This window comes from Crassostrea angulata, chromosome 10 (assembly GCF_025612915.1).
Source record: "Crassostrea angulata isolate pt1a10 chromosome 10, ASM2561291v2, whole genome shotgun sequence".
Lineage (NCBI taxonomy): Eukaryota > Metazoa > Mollusca > Bivalvia > Ostreida > Ostreidae > Magallana > Magallana angulata.
The window spans coordinates 54,373,727-54,390,793 of NC_069120.1; the positions used below are offsets into that span (position 1 = coordinate 54,373,727).

General features: G+C 35.8%; 2 protein-coding genes across 2 annotated transcripts; both read right to left on the minus strand.

Moving 5' to 3' along the window:
* Positions 1–2,628: 2,628 nt before the first annotated feature.
* LOC128167817 (serine/threonine-protein kinase mos-like) lies at positions 2,629–4,286 on the minus strand. The gene has a single exon (XM_052833742.1). It carries the CDS (start codon positions 4,200–4,202, stop codon positions 3,213–3,215), a length of 990 nt encoding a protein of 329 aa, XP_052689702.1. The 5' UTR covers positions 4,203–4,286; the 3' UTR covers positions 2,629–3,212.
* A 1,907-nt stretch (positions 4,287–6,193) lies between these two features.
* Positions 6,194–9,919, minus strand: LOC128167818 (uncharacterized). Its single transcript, XM_052833744.1, has 2 exons — positions 9,725–9,919; positions 6,194–8,388 (listed from the first exon to the last, which is right to left on the minus strand). Exon 2 carries the CDS (start codon positions 8,359–8,361, stop codon positions 7,543–7,545), a length of 819 nt encoding a protein of 272 aa, XP_052689704.1. The 5' UTR covers positions 8,362–8,388; positions 9,725–9,919; the 3' UTR covers positions 6,194–7,542.
* Between the last annotated feature and the right edge of the window lie 7,148 nt (positions 9,920–17,067).

Sequence of the window (17,067 nt, forward strand, 5' to 3'; positions counted from 1 at the left end):
TTCAACCCCCTTTTCAATCCAAGATTCTACCTTGCATCTCCTATATCTGCATACGGAGAACCTCGACTTATCCCAAAAAAATCTTGATAGCCAAAAAAAAAAAAAAAGAAAAGAATGAAAATCTTCCAAATTTTTACATCCGGTGGAAGGGGGGGGGGGGTTGGGTAGGGTGAAGTGTTGTATGCCAGTAACTTTAGTGTCATTATCAATTTCCTTATTTTCACTTTATTTTTTTTTATTTTTTTTTATTTTCATGCTCCCTAAAACGTAAGGGAGGGCAATTCCATGATGATTCGTTTTTTATAGTTAAATTCAACAAATAAATGTTTGCTGCGCGAAAAAGTGATGGGGCAGGGAGGATATTATGTGTCTGTCCCATATGGAGACAAAATATGGATATTTTCATTCACAATGATGTTGGCGACACGCATTGTGTTCACGGGACTCAGTACATGGACGGGGACATCAAGCATCCCTATTTCACTCACACCACAAGCATGTATAAGAACAACTAAGAGTATTTAACCATTAAAACCAAATTTAATCCCTAAATCCAAGTACCTATGATATGTGTTTGGTATAAAACCTCGCAGACCAGAGGTGACGACATTTATAAGTGTAAGTTTATGACAATTTAAATCTGTTTAATAGCGAAAACAAGTCAAAACCTATTCTAGTCTGTCCTGAGATATTTTTCCCGCATATTTTCTTAAATTATTCGATATTTATAAATACCTCTTGTTTCAGACGATGTTCAGTTAATACGAGGGTCAATCAAAAAATACGAAGACTTTTGTCATAGCTATGTTACTTAACGTCATATAATTACTAAATTTGGAAGACATAATTTAGCAATAGTTTCAAACAATTTGCAAGAAAAAAATTTAATAAATTCCTTTATTTCTAAGAATTCTTTAGAATCTAATCCTGCAAAAATAAGGTCACGGCGTACGGTCAATATTTGTGTTATGTCAACAATAAACCATATAATGTTAAAAGTAATATCTCTATGAATAGGGCTTAAAACCAAATAACATTGAAACCGCAAATTAAGTATAGTCATGGTATTCTATGTACCAAATAATGACAGGATATATTGTTTTGTCAAACAGATATTAGTAACTAAAGACAGATAGTCCTCTTTAGAATTGACTAAAAACATCGACGTCGCCGGACGTCACGGCGCAAAGAGAAGTACAAACAGAATGGATTTAACTCAGGAAAAAGCCGATGCAAGCTGTGAAAATACTCAATAGTACATAAAATAAGTCAACAATTATATGCAAGTTTGTGTTTAACTGTAATAAATTTATTGGAGGTGGTGGTGATTGTATTTTGAATATAAATCAGTCCGAAAGAGAGTAAAATATCTGTAAATATTTGGTCAAAAAATAAGTAACGTCAACCGACGTTCAGGGTTATCACTACTGTACACTAAGAGATACACGGTTAGAAAATGAAAAATTTGAAGAACTAACTTATGATTCTTGAATAAATGTGTGCAAATAAGGTGTTAAGTCGTTCAGTGCCATTTTTTAATTGTAAGGAGAAAGGCACAAGAGACTAAGCGCGATATAAAGGTGGGGTATATCTATAAACTGTGCGTGTTTAATCTTGACGTTATGTTTTGAACGTTACCGTGCGCCGTGGTGACAAAACATGTTGTTTTTAAAAAGGGGTAACAAAAATACCGTTTCATCAAATGGACTAAAACTTCGCAAATCAATAACATAAGTGTTGGTGCACAGATTAATCTGTTGAGTATGACTTTCACTAAAAATATATGATAGACAGCCACATTGTCTTCGTATTTTTTGATTGACCCTCGTAGTATGAAAAAAATCTTTCAAGATTTCCTCTCTGTAAAGCCCCCTCTAGCTTGTCAGACTTCGATACATGGTTAAAATGAAAACAAATTCTACGGGGATTTCCATTGCTAAAGAGATGACGGTATCCGGATGATAACGTTGAAAAAGTGTGCGATCTATTCCGAGTGACTTCCGAATGGAGAAAAGATGTCGCCATCCCCCATTATAAAATCTCCGTAGGAAATCTGTATTCCTTCGTATGAATTTTTACAAGGGAAAAATGTATAAGGAGTGAATGAGGTTATCTTGGAAATTTTCCCTTTCATCAATTTCAATGCACCTCTTTCACAGGTATGTGTATTTTCGTAAAAAATCGTCCAAATGTGCAGCATAAATATCTTGTAACAGACTGACCTGTAGAACAGATTGTGGAATACTAGTATATCAGTGTTTTGAATCAGGGATCAATTAACAAACTAATCAACGACTAGATATAAACTTTTACAGTATTTATTTTTTTTAAATACAACAATGGCATTCTTTTTTTTTCGTAGCCCTCAATACCTTCCACAATAATGGAAAATTAAAGACAAAACACACACCAAAGATCTAGCAGTACATGTATTTATACCGATATATCATCGATCCCCGATCATTCTTTGTGGAATATTTTGACAAAGTACTTCAAGAACATGTATAGGCCTTAAATTTTTGCTAACTTTTTTGGCAAAATGGTAAATAGCTAAGACTGCAATTAGAAAGTGATTATTTTGCTTGAAGCAATCGTCTCTCTAACAATGGGAGATACATTGTAACTCCGTGAGAAAGTCTCCCGCTGTGCCTCAATCGACTCGCTTATTACGTAATAGCTAAGGAAATACTCTGCACACCATTATTATTATGTGCGGAATATTTTTTCTTTGAATTATTATTTCAGATTTTTTTTTCAAATTTCTAATCCGAGGTCAAAAGGATAAATCTGTAAGTTAATCGGTCTTTGAGATAACAATTTGAGGGATTAACGAAACTTTTTTATGTAAATAGAGTTTTATTGAATGCTTTCACAACATAGCACTTTCAGGAACAAAGTGTGTATAAATTATGTACAATTCAACATAAAGGCGAACAGTGCGTGAGAGAAAAATCCCTCAATAAATATATGTATATAGGTCAAGAGTCTATCTCTCCCACACCACGCGGGGTGGAGGGTGTGACTATTTAGTCACCCCCGACAATGGTGTAAAATTGTATAAAAGGAACAAAATAAATAAACGTATGTATACAATAAAACAACGGGTGCAATAGCACCAAAATAAATCATGTATATCAAGTCACAAACAGCCCAATAAGGCGTCAAAATATCACAGTCGAGGAATGGAAGATCGGAGGAAACTGTTCCCATGGTTACATATGTTTCTTCCAGATTTTGAGAGTTTCGTGAAGTTCTTTGGCGGAGGGTCGGTCAAATTGTGTGGCCGACCAGCACTGCGTGTAGAGATCTCGATAACACTCCTCAAATGGGTCGAGGTCTATCTGAGGGTGGGGAGGGCGGTGTCCGTAAGCCACCACGCTGAAAATCACCACGTGCTGGTTCTCGTTTCCATAGGGATTTTCCCGCGCTAACATCTGCCACAAAGTCACTCCAAGAGCGTAAATGTCTGCTTTGTTTGAAGGAACCTGTCCCTTTAGGAGTTCCGGGGCGCGGTAGGCGAATGTCCCGGTCAGAAGGGAGCGCTGGGTGGGGCTCACCAGTCCCGTGTCCATCTCCACCTTCTGGGAGCAACCGAAGTCGGCCATCTTGACGTCCCCGCGGGCCGTGATGAGGATGTTGGCGGGCTTCAGATCGAGGTGTAGCACGTGATTGTCGTGGATGTAGTGGAGGGCGTCCGACATCTGAATGGCGAAACGGATCCTCGTCTCCTGACACAGTTCCTCGTTGTTAATCATGCTCTGAAGAGTTCTACTTCCGGCGTACTCCATCACTATCCAAGCCCCCTCCTTAAACTCCTCAAAAGGTGTAGCAGCCAAGGTCTTCACAATGTTTGGATGCTCAAAGTCAAGGATGTGTAACTCGGCCTTGAAGCTCTCGATCTGCGCCTCGGGGTTCTTGCTCTGTTTGTGCATTATTTTCACCGCAACATCACGCTGCCGGTAAGATCCATAATACACCGATCCGAATCCACCAGCGCCGAGTAACCGTCCCAACTTAACGTCCTCCTTGCTTACAAGTTTTAACTTCTTATTGTTCGCCAAACTAATTTTGGGCATAACCTTCCGAATAACTCCTCGACTTCGCTTATACTTTGACAACAAGTGTTTCAGTTTCTGCCAGCTTCTCGTTGTAAAACTCGTCTTTGTCATCTGATGGGATTGTATGTAACTTGCTATTTTCATTTTGCTGTGTGTGCATTCCGTTAGAGTTCAATTGATAATGGTGGACATTGAGGCCGGGTATTTTAAATAATCCGGCAAACTGAGCAGTACTAAGCTCTGGTTGGCTGATCACGATACTCAGTCTAATTATAGAACCCACCCCGCGGCCTAGTATCACTGACCCAATGGGACCATTCACACCCCGGCTAGGACCCGCTAATGGACACACTAATAGACTATCAGTTAGTTGTTTACTTGGGATATTACCTGTAATTACATCATTATTACACATTAAGAATCTCTACTCCTTATTGAAGACTTCAGACAACTGGAAAACAACTTGATTACATCTCCTTATCTTGTTAAATCAATTTCTTACAATTAAATCTTAATTTATCCATTCAGGAAGTGGAAAAATCCATCACCTTATTAGTCACGTTATTTATTTATTTATTTATTTATTTATTTATTTATTTATTTATTTTATTTATTTATTTATTTATTTATTTATTTATTTATTTATTTATTTATTTATTTATTTATTTATTTATTTATTTATTTATTTATTTATTTATTCATTCATTATCTATCTATTTATTGTTTATCTATTTTATTAAAATTTTTAATAAAAAAATATTTTTTGATTGAGATAGAATGTAAACAATAAATAGAAGCACGTGTTAGGTTATCTGCACGTTAATCTTCTCTTTTTCATGAGAATTTTGAGATGTTGTATCATAATGTCGGCACTTGTTCAGTATTAATGGTGATTTGTTTTGTAATTGAGTGTTTACATTTCCCTATATAGAAATACTTCATATAATCCATTTTGAGGTGTCAGTGTTGCTAAAAGTAGACGAGAAGAGCGTTTTTGCTGCTGTTCATAAATTTATTGATGAAGCTTGTTTATTGAAATTGTTATGAATGCATGACAACTGATGTATTTCGAGGAGTGGAGCTCGTAAGAAATTGATTTCATTTGTCATGATGTAAAAGAACGATTACTCTCCGTGTGTTAATATACGAGACTAATTCAAAGTCTCTATTATCAGTATCGACTGACAACATTTTGTCTGGTGAATTGAATATTAAATTGAACATATTTTATTGACCAAATATGTAAAAGGATATGATACGAGTTTTGATAACTTAGATTGTCCTCTTTTTATTGCTACATACATTATATATTACACTGGCAAACAAATAAACACTCATATATAACAATTATAGAACAAGTGGCACAGAAATTAAATGCTTATTTTAAATGTCTGTAATATTGTGTAAGGTACATCATTAATCTGATGTCTGTAATATTGTGTAAGGTAGAAGCGGAATTCTGTCTGTTTTACGATACACTGTGGTCTATTTCACCACAGTTTGCTTATTTTTTTAGAATCAAGCAAAAATTTCTTCTTTTATTTATTTAAATGGTAGTACTATTACTACGTTTTTGCATTGATAGATACATATATTTAGGACTTTATTTTTACTATTAAACTATATGCAACAACATATCCTGATGAAAATGAACTAACCTAAGTTTTTCGTGATAATTTTAAAAAAACAGAATGTATAAACTGATAGGAACTATCTGAAACAAGGTGATGAAAATCAATGTAAGTCTAACGTAGAGCAAACATCTCTATATCTAACATCTAATATTATACAATGTGTTTTGGAAATCAACTCAAAAGGCGAATCTAAATGTGGTATCCTAATTTGGATACGTTATATAACCTAACACATAATCCAATCATATCTATTTTGGTTATATTTTGGCCCAAAATAGTCATTGGGGAGAACAGTATTGTTGTATTTTGTGCACAGAGATTCATAACGGTACCGGACACCTCATCGAAAGACAATTTCATGATATTGATTGCTTGAATCTGTACAGTTCACTGTTTTATTAGTTACATCATAACAATTAACATGCTACAGTGAACGACATTGATAAAAATTATTTTTGTAAATGTAGAAGATCGGCGAGGGTAAAAAACAATAACCAAATAATCTGTTGTCGTTCAATTTCTTTATTTTGAGATCAACAAAGAAAACATTTTGTTTTGGAGGGCTTAATCCATCGTCATTGTGATTATACCACAGGGGTCCAAAGTCTTATCAAGAATAGAGCTAAAACAGAGAAAATCATACTCTTTATGACCACTTTCTTTTAATAAATGGTTTATTTTCTTTTAAAGCTGTATCATTGATAAAACTTCAGGTTCCTACATTCTATACATACAACTATAGAGTTATCTCTCTTGATTAAAGTCGCAATAAAAAAGGAATGTGATTGGGGATTATCCGGTATCCACAGTGAGTATTCACCAATAGACCTGTTTAATTGTTAGCACGTAATGAGAGTTAATTAATCTTGATAATGGTTGTCAGCAGCATTAACACACATATTAATACCCCGTGGACGTGACAATTACATAGGGAAATTAATTCAAAATTATATTGAAATTACAAAAAAATGATGTTTTGGATGTGGACGCGATTCTTCATCAGTAATACTATAGTACTCAAATACATCCGTATACACTCAGTCGAATATTGTATAAAGGAAAAAATGTTGTAACAAAATTAATGATATCCTAACACCGATTATAAAATCTCCACACAAAAAATGAATTTCAAATAAATGTTATTCCCACAAACATTTCAAAATATACATGTATATGATTGAAAGTTATGACTAGATATTTGATATTAGGATGCAGCTCTATAGCATGTACTGTTTATGATTATTATGCTACAATAAGACAGAACAGCGATACACAAAGACACAATTAACTTATCCTGGCAGAAGACAACCCAGGACCAATGGAAGACTATAGATGAATTCAAATGACGTCAGAACGGTCTTATCCCGTAATTAAAGTGACAAGACGGTTAGCTCGCCGTGCATTGATTATCCATGTTGTGTTGAGACATTATCTTGAACTGATCTACACAATTAAACAAACAAAGTTCATGTACGTAAACAGTTGATGTACACATCTATGTTTATGACTGCGAATCAACATGGCGAAAGAATCGTTGTTAACAGCTTCATTTGTATAAATATATATAAATTGAAAATAATAAATTATAAAGATACATGTAGTACAGAATCTGTATAAATATATATTAGTTTACATGTACTGCATCTCTTTACAATGAAAACGTCATAAGGGCAGCTGATGGAAGTGTTATGAATTCGATCGTAAAAAAAATATAAACACAGAACATCAAGTAAAAAAAGACTGAGGTAATACCAGACTACATACAATAATAAAAAAAAAATTGATGAAAATATCGTGGACTACATGTACATTTTTAATTGGTGTGACATATGACTGATACGAGAATGACTTCAAAATCCGAACTTTTCTAATTTCGCCATGGATAGTTCGTACTGTTGGGAGGCAGACACGATTTCATTCCGCACACGTTCGTCTCGTGGACTTTTCTGATTCAAGTTGTAGTTATATATCATGGCGGGGCGACTGAACTCCGGGTTAAGGTAGTTTGAGGCGTGGTGCAGGGGCTGGTGGTTCATCCACCGATCCATCGGTCGCAGACGATCGCCCGCCGCCATTGTCCGATCATAGGTGGCGCCACTGTAACCCGATTGCTGATTCACGTTTCCTTGGTAACTGTTACCGGCACCGTTAGAGAGCGCGGGGTCAGAGTGAGGGTGGAGTCCCTGCTTCTCTTTATTGTTTGAAGGGAATCCCAGCAGGGTCCTGACATTTTCCCGGTTTCTGTCCGTACAACAGGAACACGTTAAGTCACTAGAACCCTCGTATATCGGAATGATATGACCATACTGAGCAAAATGGAGGTAATCCGCCACCAGCCCGTCCACCAACGTGTCCGTCGTGTCGACGGGCGTCAGGGGCGCCATGTAGTATCCGGGTCGCGCAGGCGCCTGATTACGAGGGGACTGATATTGGGGAGACCTTCGTTCTTTTGGAGACTTGGAGCGGTCCGCTGGTAGGGGGCGTGCATGCACAGTTGGTCGAGGTTTGGGGGGATCGTCGGAGGTCCTCAGGACCTCATATTTTGCTTGAGGTTTGACGGATATTCGGACATTTCCGGATCCTCCTCGGCTAGAGAAGGTCTCCTCCCGGATGGGTGGGAGTTTCTGGGCACGGGTGACGGAGATTTGGCGGGTTTTACCGGTAGCCATTATTTGAGTTATTGTGCATAAATGAAACTGAAAAGATAATAAAAATAAATTTAAAAAAAAAATTATTTGTTTTTTGTCATGCAGAGGTTTTTACATTTACTTTGTGTAAGGTGCCCAAAAATGTTATCACATCTCAAGGAAAATAACTACATAAAACACTTAGAAAATGAATCGATAGATGTCAAATATTTATCGAGGATTTTTTTACCTCTAAATATACATTTTCAGATACACACTAAATGTTTTTGAATTATATGAGTTTATCAGATTTCTATGTTTCACATTTGTTCCTTTGCGAGGTTGGATGTTTCCATTACGTTTTTTATTTGTATATATCAATATATATAGAGTTACTCTCGTTTTCACACTGACAAATATAATTCTATACATGACACTGTAAATCTATTTCTTTCAATTATGACTTCAACTATTATAAAGAATATCTCTCTCTCTCTCTCTCTCCCTCTCTCTCTCTCTCTCTCTCTCTCTCTCTCTCTCTCTCTTCGATATATGATTGATTTACTAAGATCAAAGGAGTCATGTATCAACATTGTTTCCGCTTTGTTCTATACAAAGCCAGTTTGACCGCTTCAATGTACTACGGATTATCTATGTAAGTGTTGGTTGGTATTAATTGATTTGTTCACGCCTAAAAGTGTTAATGTGCAAAATGTGCCCTGTCTTCTTGACCTTGGGCGCAGGAGAGAGAGAGAGAGAGAGAGAGAGAGAGAGAGAGAGAGAGAGAGAGAGAGAGGTCTACATGTATTTCCTTTCTCTATTACCTGCATTTTTGACTGAACACCTATAAGTTTTATTGCTAGTTGCAATTTGGGGTCGATATTTCATTTTCTTATATGGAGTGTTTAGTTGTGGTGGTGGGAGGATGGAGGGGGTAGGTTATAAAGTAGATACATTAAACGACATCATGTCCTTGTTGTCAATTAAATCATCCCGCCTAGAGCGTCTACTCATTCATTATGGTAATTTTCAATTCGCAATCAGTTATAAAATCTTTTACACAGGATCTATACATAATAATCCTCTCCCTCCCTCGTAATCACATTGATTCTTCATTCATACAGCTGTGTGCATTTATATATGTTTTACATTTGATATACAAGGACAGTTAACATTTTCAAAGAAATAACGATTGATTTAAGGCGATCTTTTGAAAAACGAAACCTTTTGTTTTTTAAAGAGAATACAAGAATAGTGTATCGGGCTAAGTAATCGCGCCAGATCAATTTATCGACATTATTATTAGTCCCCTATACTGAACTCTGTCAATAAAATATCGGGGATTCCGGCTACCTCATAGAGAGGCCATCGAGAAGAAATAGATCGTAACCCAATTAATTAGTACCTGACATCTTTAAAGCTTGGTGTGGTCGAGGAGGGCCCCACCTGCTCCTGGATTAAGGCAGTACTTTCTCCAGTCCGCCATCTTGTTTATATATCGTCATGACCACGCACTTTCTCGCCAAGGGTTTACAGCGATCGAGTAGATCTTTTATTTCTTTAAATCCCACGCGGAACACCATTGAAAAGTATAGATTACTTTTAACGCCAAGCTCTGTCTAACTTGGCCATGTGTAAATATTTTTTTTTTCTCTCGTCCCATTTAAAGAGTCGTTTCAAAAAAAAGATAAATTGATTTTTACCAAAGTACGCAGAAGCATGTACTGTTCTGGTTTGAAGACCACTTTTGACAACCGCAATTAATCAATGTTCCAAATTTAAATCAAAGCCACGATTGCCTCGAATCAATACAACTACACAAGCAGCATTTAGCAAATTAGTTTTGTGCGCTGAAAACATCACTGATAGATCTTTCGATACCCCCTGACATTAACCCTCTAAATAAGCGGGGGAGTGCCCCCGAGCGATCAATCTCGGAACTTCCTCGGATGTCGACCCCGCGGGATTCCATTGGTCCGTACTACTCACTTCAGCAAACACATCTACAGGCACCCAACACGAAATCAATGAAGTTGTGATTGAATTATCTATTGTCCCACTCGGTGTAATGAGGACACACGGGCGTTTGAATTGAACGTTTTCTTTGATAAAAAAGAACAATGCGTGCTTTCGTTGGATCCTTCCTCAGGATTCCGTGATCGCTCGGACATTTTAATGACCCCGCTAGGAGGCGATGTCGGCGTGGGGACACAGACAGACGGACGTGAATTATTCAGCGCGGCCGCCCACTCTGTCGTTTGGTTTTATACGATGTTAACGACCGGCCGTTCATTTGTACTCCTATACAATACCACCCTGCTATACCTATCACGGACTATCCTCCCGTATCACAATATACCACCCTGCAATACTTATCACGGACTATCCCCCCGTATCACAATATACCACCCTGCAATACTTATCACGGACTATCCCCCCGTATCACAATAAACCACCCTGCAATACTTATCACGGACTATCCCCCCGTATCACAATATACCACCCTGCTTTACTTATCACAAATTATGAGTACTTTAATGCCGAAGAGAGAGTACACAATGTACTTATGGTTTATACATGTACGTAATGTTGTGGTACCTGTTTGGATAAATTAGGCAATCCCTAGGATTTGCAGCAAGAATAGCATTTTTCTTAACAGCCCACTTTTACTGTAATGATATTATCCACAAGATAGCATTAAATAGGTTACAATTCACACCCAACTTGTTCATGAAATTGTCATAAAACGTATAGGTGAAATTGCGTACAAAGCGTATTTTTTAAAATATTATGGATCGATAAAATACGTAGATGGAAGAATCGAGTAGATTTCCCCATCTTTTCTTATTTCATCTTATCTCGTCTCATTATCTCATCTCATCCCCTCCTATCTCACCCCCCCCCCCTCTCTTTACCGTCCTTGGGTTTTTAAGTAGTTTTCATTAATTCATAGACTAAAAAGGGGGGGGGGGAGATGGTGTGTGTGAAAAATACTATGTGGAACCACTGCCCCAAGTGTGCCTAACTGACAACCGACCGAACCTACACTGTTACAGTAACTTGAGAGTTTGTTCATACTTTAGCAACGACTTGTATAAAAATCAGTTTCATATAATAACAAAATGGTATTTTATTGTATGATGGAATAAATATCCGATTGGTTCTATCACATGTGCCTTTATATGAATATGGAAAAAAGTTACCTACAAAGGTTGATGATAAAATTGTTGCAGGAATTGTTCCACTAAATATGCTATAAAATATACAGGCATGTATTGAAGTACAAGAAAACCGTACACATAGCAGGTAGTAGGGGTGGAGTCGCTCAACTTTGTGGAAGTTTAAGCTGTTTTAATCTTAATTATGAACATTAAGGGGAAAAGTTGTATAGTTCCAGATGAAATGTAACCTGGCAGCCATACATAAACTCCATATTCATCCGCCTAAAAAGGTAAAATACAACAGGGTCTTTCGTTTTCGTTCGACTGATTTAATTGATTTACATGCACTGAATTATTTCTTCTATATTCTATGGGAAACCATTGTCTTCATAAAACTATAACAACACTTGGGTGTTTTGCATCGACCCAGTTCAATCCGTCAATCACTGTTATCTTACTACATTTGGCTGTGTATTTTATTTTAAAAGCGTTTTTGGTGGAATGTGGCTTCCGCTAAATCAAGTACACCGTTAAATGCCATGCATAAATGTATAAGAATGGTTGCATTCGGGAATGCGCTAATTTAAATCCACGCCAACTTGTTCAAAAACTAATTTTCGCCAAATATCGTACACGCCAAAAATTATATGTTTACAGTAACTGTTTGACCTGCCATAATATGGATAATAAGTGAAAGGTCAAACTCCGACTGGCTCTTCCATCTGGGTAACTGACTGATCATTTACTGTATGTGTTGTTTTTTTACCTATTTTTAATAATTTAAAGAAAGATATATCTGTATAAACGTACACATAAAAGATAGAACACCATTTACCTTGGTTTATATTTGATGAGTCTTTCTGACGATTTAGAAAAGCCAACTTTTCAATAATGCCTGTAACATCGCCATATACTCTTAGGTAACTTTGTTTAACTATTTTCAGTAGAATTGTTTTAAATTATTTCGTTGATGGGAATTCGAGACACCGCATTATCCACCCCTGCGAATGTTATTGTCATTTAAATTTAAGACCACGTGGTTTTATTTGACCCTTTCAATTTCGCAGTAAAAATCGTGCCTCGTGTCTATAGTCTAGTTCATAGAATCTATAGGTACTTTTATAGTCAATTATTAAATCTAGAGGTTTATTGATTTTAAACTTTATCTTTATTAATTGGTGAATAAAATGTGTTCTAGAAATAAATGTGACAATACAAAAAATAGTTTTTGTCAGCTGTTGCAACAATTAACATGCTAAGTAGAGATCCCCCCTAAGGATTAATTTTCGACCCGCGCCTGACCTAGTAATAGCATCAATAGTGAAACAGACTATACAATTCTATGCAGAATGTTCCTTGAAAATGACTCGATATACTAAGTTTTTATGCAAAACAGACATCCATTATTTTTTTAAAAACATGGTATTGCACACCACAAGCATCAAACATGGATATGATTTTATTAAGCCACGCAATGTTTATATTTTCAACCACTCAACACGTGGTTGAACACGAACGATAACTCTGTTCTGAATATTATCGTTTAATATAAAAAAAACCTAAATGGTGAAATAAGACGAACTTATGAAAAAAATTTCATGTTTTAAAATAAACAAAAGTAGGATACGATATGAAAAACGACCAGAACTTACGTATTTTGAGAATATAATCCGAACACTTATACTTCCGCTCGAAATTTCACAGGAACTGAACAAATCTCGGTGAAGTCTCGTGAACTTTCATTCGAGCACCTCTGGATTTATTACATACTTAGCAACGATAAAGAAAAAATTACGAACACATTCGCAGGGGTGTTATCGTTTTGGGCTCTGGGTGGAATCGCTCGTTGCTGATTATAGTATGTTGAAGGTGAGGATTAACAGTGTAACGCACTTGAGTCGCTAACTGTCTAACAACAAAGAGGAATTAATTAAATATTGATTGAAGTTTTTTTTTTTCCTTCAAACGTTTCAAAAGTTCATCTCCTGCAGGGGGTACATAGTATACTTTAATTACGTATGCTTGTAATATTGTATAAACTGTTATTTAAATATCAATTCGTTGCTCTTAAGATCGGTCAGTGCAATTCATCAATCCCAAAGAAGTTAATTAATAGAACGTCCTCCCGCAGTGACAATTTCTTATATATGATAATGATTAAAAGATGAAAAAAAAAACCATAGCATTTGTCTGTCCATATTTCTATGCTTTATTACGCGTTATAACTATTATATTAAATACAGGAGTGCTAAGTTACTCTTGGTTACACTAGAGATAATAAGTCTTGATATTCTAATATTTTAAATAAATGTCCGTATGGCAAGTATGAACATGTACATATTTTTATCCTTTTTCCATTTTTTACAATAATATAACACCAGTACACATTATAGCAACAAAATAACGCAAGTAAACATTATTTCAATAATATAACACCAGTACGCATTTTAACAATAATATAACACCAGTAAACATTTTTACAGTAGTATAAATCAGTAAACACTATAACGGTTATACAACATCAGTATAAATAATTACAATAATATAACACGAGTACAAATTATAACAATAATATAACACATTTTTACCACAATAAAACAGCAGTAAACATTATAATAATGTAACACCGGTACACATTAAAACAGTTATATAACACCAGAAAACATTATAACAATAATATATAACACCAGTACACATTATTAACAATAATATAACACCATGCAGTAAACGTTACTACAATCATACAACACCTGTAAACATTATTACACTAATATACGCCAGTACACATTCTTTATTATATAACTGCTTCGGGTAAAACGCCATCATTTATTGCTGTGACGCAAATCCGTGTTAGAAATATGTGTTCAATTAAATGAAAAGAGATATCTCTTACATAAATCGTCCATCACCAGAATTATGTAATATGTGTAGCTCAGTACTTGTCAAAGAAGACAAAAAGTAAATTGATATTTGATAAAAAAAAAATGAAAAAAAAGATTGTTTCCAGCTTTTAAGGTCAGACGACACGTTCCTCAATTTTACATAACTTTTTCCAGGATTTTTGTTATTGATTTACTACTACTTTGACACGCTTTCTTGCAAAAAATTAGGATACGTTAGCAGGCATTTCTGCAAAATACTTGAATATGCAATCTCCTATATAATTTTTTTTTTAAAATACACTTGAATTACTGATATTGAAAAATAAACAGCACAGGAAAAATCACTATAATGTAGCTTCACCGGGGCCGGGGCTTGAACTCATGACTTATGAAACCTGCTCTCCTATCAGATAGGTCACCGCTCTAACCACTTGGCCATCTAGGCATATTTCTATATACAAATAAAATTTTAATCAAATTAAGGACGATTTTAAATAAAAATAATATTACTGGAACTCTTTATAACGAGGAGATGCAAAAAAGATGCTCGAGCCAGTCGAGGAATGTGTCGTCTGACCTTAATAGACAGCGAAGAAACCAAACTTATTCTGACAAGGACAGAAATGAAGAGATCCGACCTCAATAAAGGGTTTGACTTGTCCTATCTCTGATTCTGGTGTTCTGGTATGTATGCCTAGAGCTGTTGTCAGGGTGGTGCTGGTCAGTAGTGGTGGAGGTGGGCCCCAAATAATGGACGCCACACAAGTTCTCGTTTATACCATCAAAATTTCTCTCTCTCTCTCTCTCTCTCTCTCTCTCTCTCTCTCTCTCTCTCTCTCTCTCTCTCTCTCTGTATTCTAATCAGATCATTTTAACCCACGAGGCCAAAATAAACTGTCCACCTATACATACTGATTTTAGAATATCACGGGGTAGGTAGAAAAAACTTTGAGAAAGAAAAGATAATTAAACTAGAGCAGAGCTCGTGGCAAAGCCCCGAGTAGGTCTTCCGTTGTTGCTGCGAGTTGAAAATATATGTTATATGGTGTCAAACGATTATAATTACTATACTTTCAGTTCTGCTTTTGTTATAAAAACGTGTTGTGATTGAAAGCCTGTATATAAAACGTGTTTTGAAACAAAGAAAGGAAGAAAATATTTTAGGAAAACTATTTGTCGAGCAGAGTTTATGTAATCGTTTCAAACATTCTTTAAAAAGTGAGATGTTTAATGGCGAGTTAAATTTTCAAGGGTAGCAAGCATTGTTATAAACAGTATGTACTCATGATTCATGTCAGGAATTGTATTTCTTTTTTAAACTGAACCCGCCTACAAAACACGTAAACCTTTCTCAAAGATAACTTCTATATCAAAATATTTCTAAATTTTTGAAGACTATGTGCACGTTTAGAATTGCGTGCTGACAAAATTTACAGACCCTAAAACGTACTACTACACCAAAAAAGCGTGCGGCCTACGTGCGAGAAACGTTTCGTGTAAACCTTTTAGAGTTTCATGTAAACCGTTTAGCGTTTCGGGCAAAGCGTGTAAATCGTTTCGAGCAAAGCGTGCGAGAACCGTGTGAAACGTTCATCAGATTTCATTCGGAACTCTCTGACAAGTTAATTGTTTCAAAATGGCGCCCGTGTTTTACATTACTTTAACAAAATTGAGCGAATTTTTAACAAACAAAAGAAAGGTATATATATTAAAAGACGACTAGTAACAGATAATTACATGTATATTTAACGTTTTCATGCGATGTTTCAGTACTGAAACAATATTAAAATTCGCTATACATAAAAAATATTAAATACAGTTAGTGAAACATGATTTCTATTGGAACAAACCTAAATCAACTTTAACTTGCACGAGCATGTTTTGATAAGCATGTATTTTTATTATTTATTTACATCGATAACTCTTACTGAGACCATTCGGCTGTGTACAAGCAGCACACATAACCTCGGACATCGGGTGAGACCTGCACCTGGCTAAACCTGTCAATCAAACTCTGTGTATTTGTTTTCATTGGATGGTCAGGCGTCTCTCTTTTGTCAAAAGCCAATGGAAAATTAATGACTTCAAGGTAATCGGAATACGTATTTGATGAAGCACACAATTTAAATGATAGAAAATTTATTAATTATTTGAACAAAATTAAATGTAAACATAGAAAGGTAATAAAAAAATTAATTATTATGGGAATCTATACGCATGATACTCAATTCAAATAGATTATATTATGATTTTATTATTTTATGTAGTAAAATCACCCTTCCAACTGTTACTCAATTACATAACAATTGATGACCTGGGGCTATAAATGTTCTGAGCTGTGTGCGCTGAAGCGACACAAGATTATCGGTCGCATGCGGCAATTGAATTAACACAGACTGGCCGAATAAACAAAGGGGTGGGAAAGTGAAACAAAATGTTACACATAAGAAACCACCAAAAATGATTTTCGACAGATCTTGCTATCTTTTCTCCGATTAAAAAAAAAATCCAGCGCGAGCAACAGTCAGCGGGGCGGGAGGAGGGGGGGGGGGGCAGCAATGAGTTCGCTTCCACAATGAAACTACAGTAGTGATTAATATGTGACCGATAGATGTTTAAACTCATGTGAATATTTTTTAAAATAATCATCGAATGCCTCAATTCAGGGCATTCCTTTATCGTGCTAGCACCTACCGCAAACATGT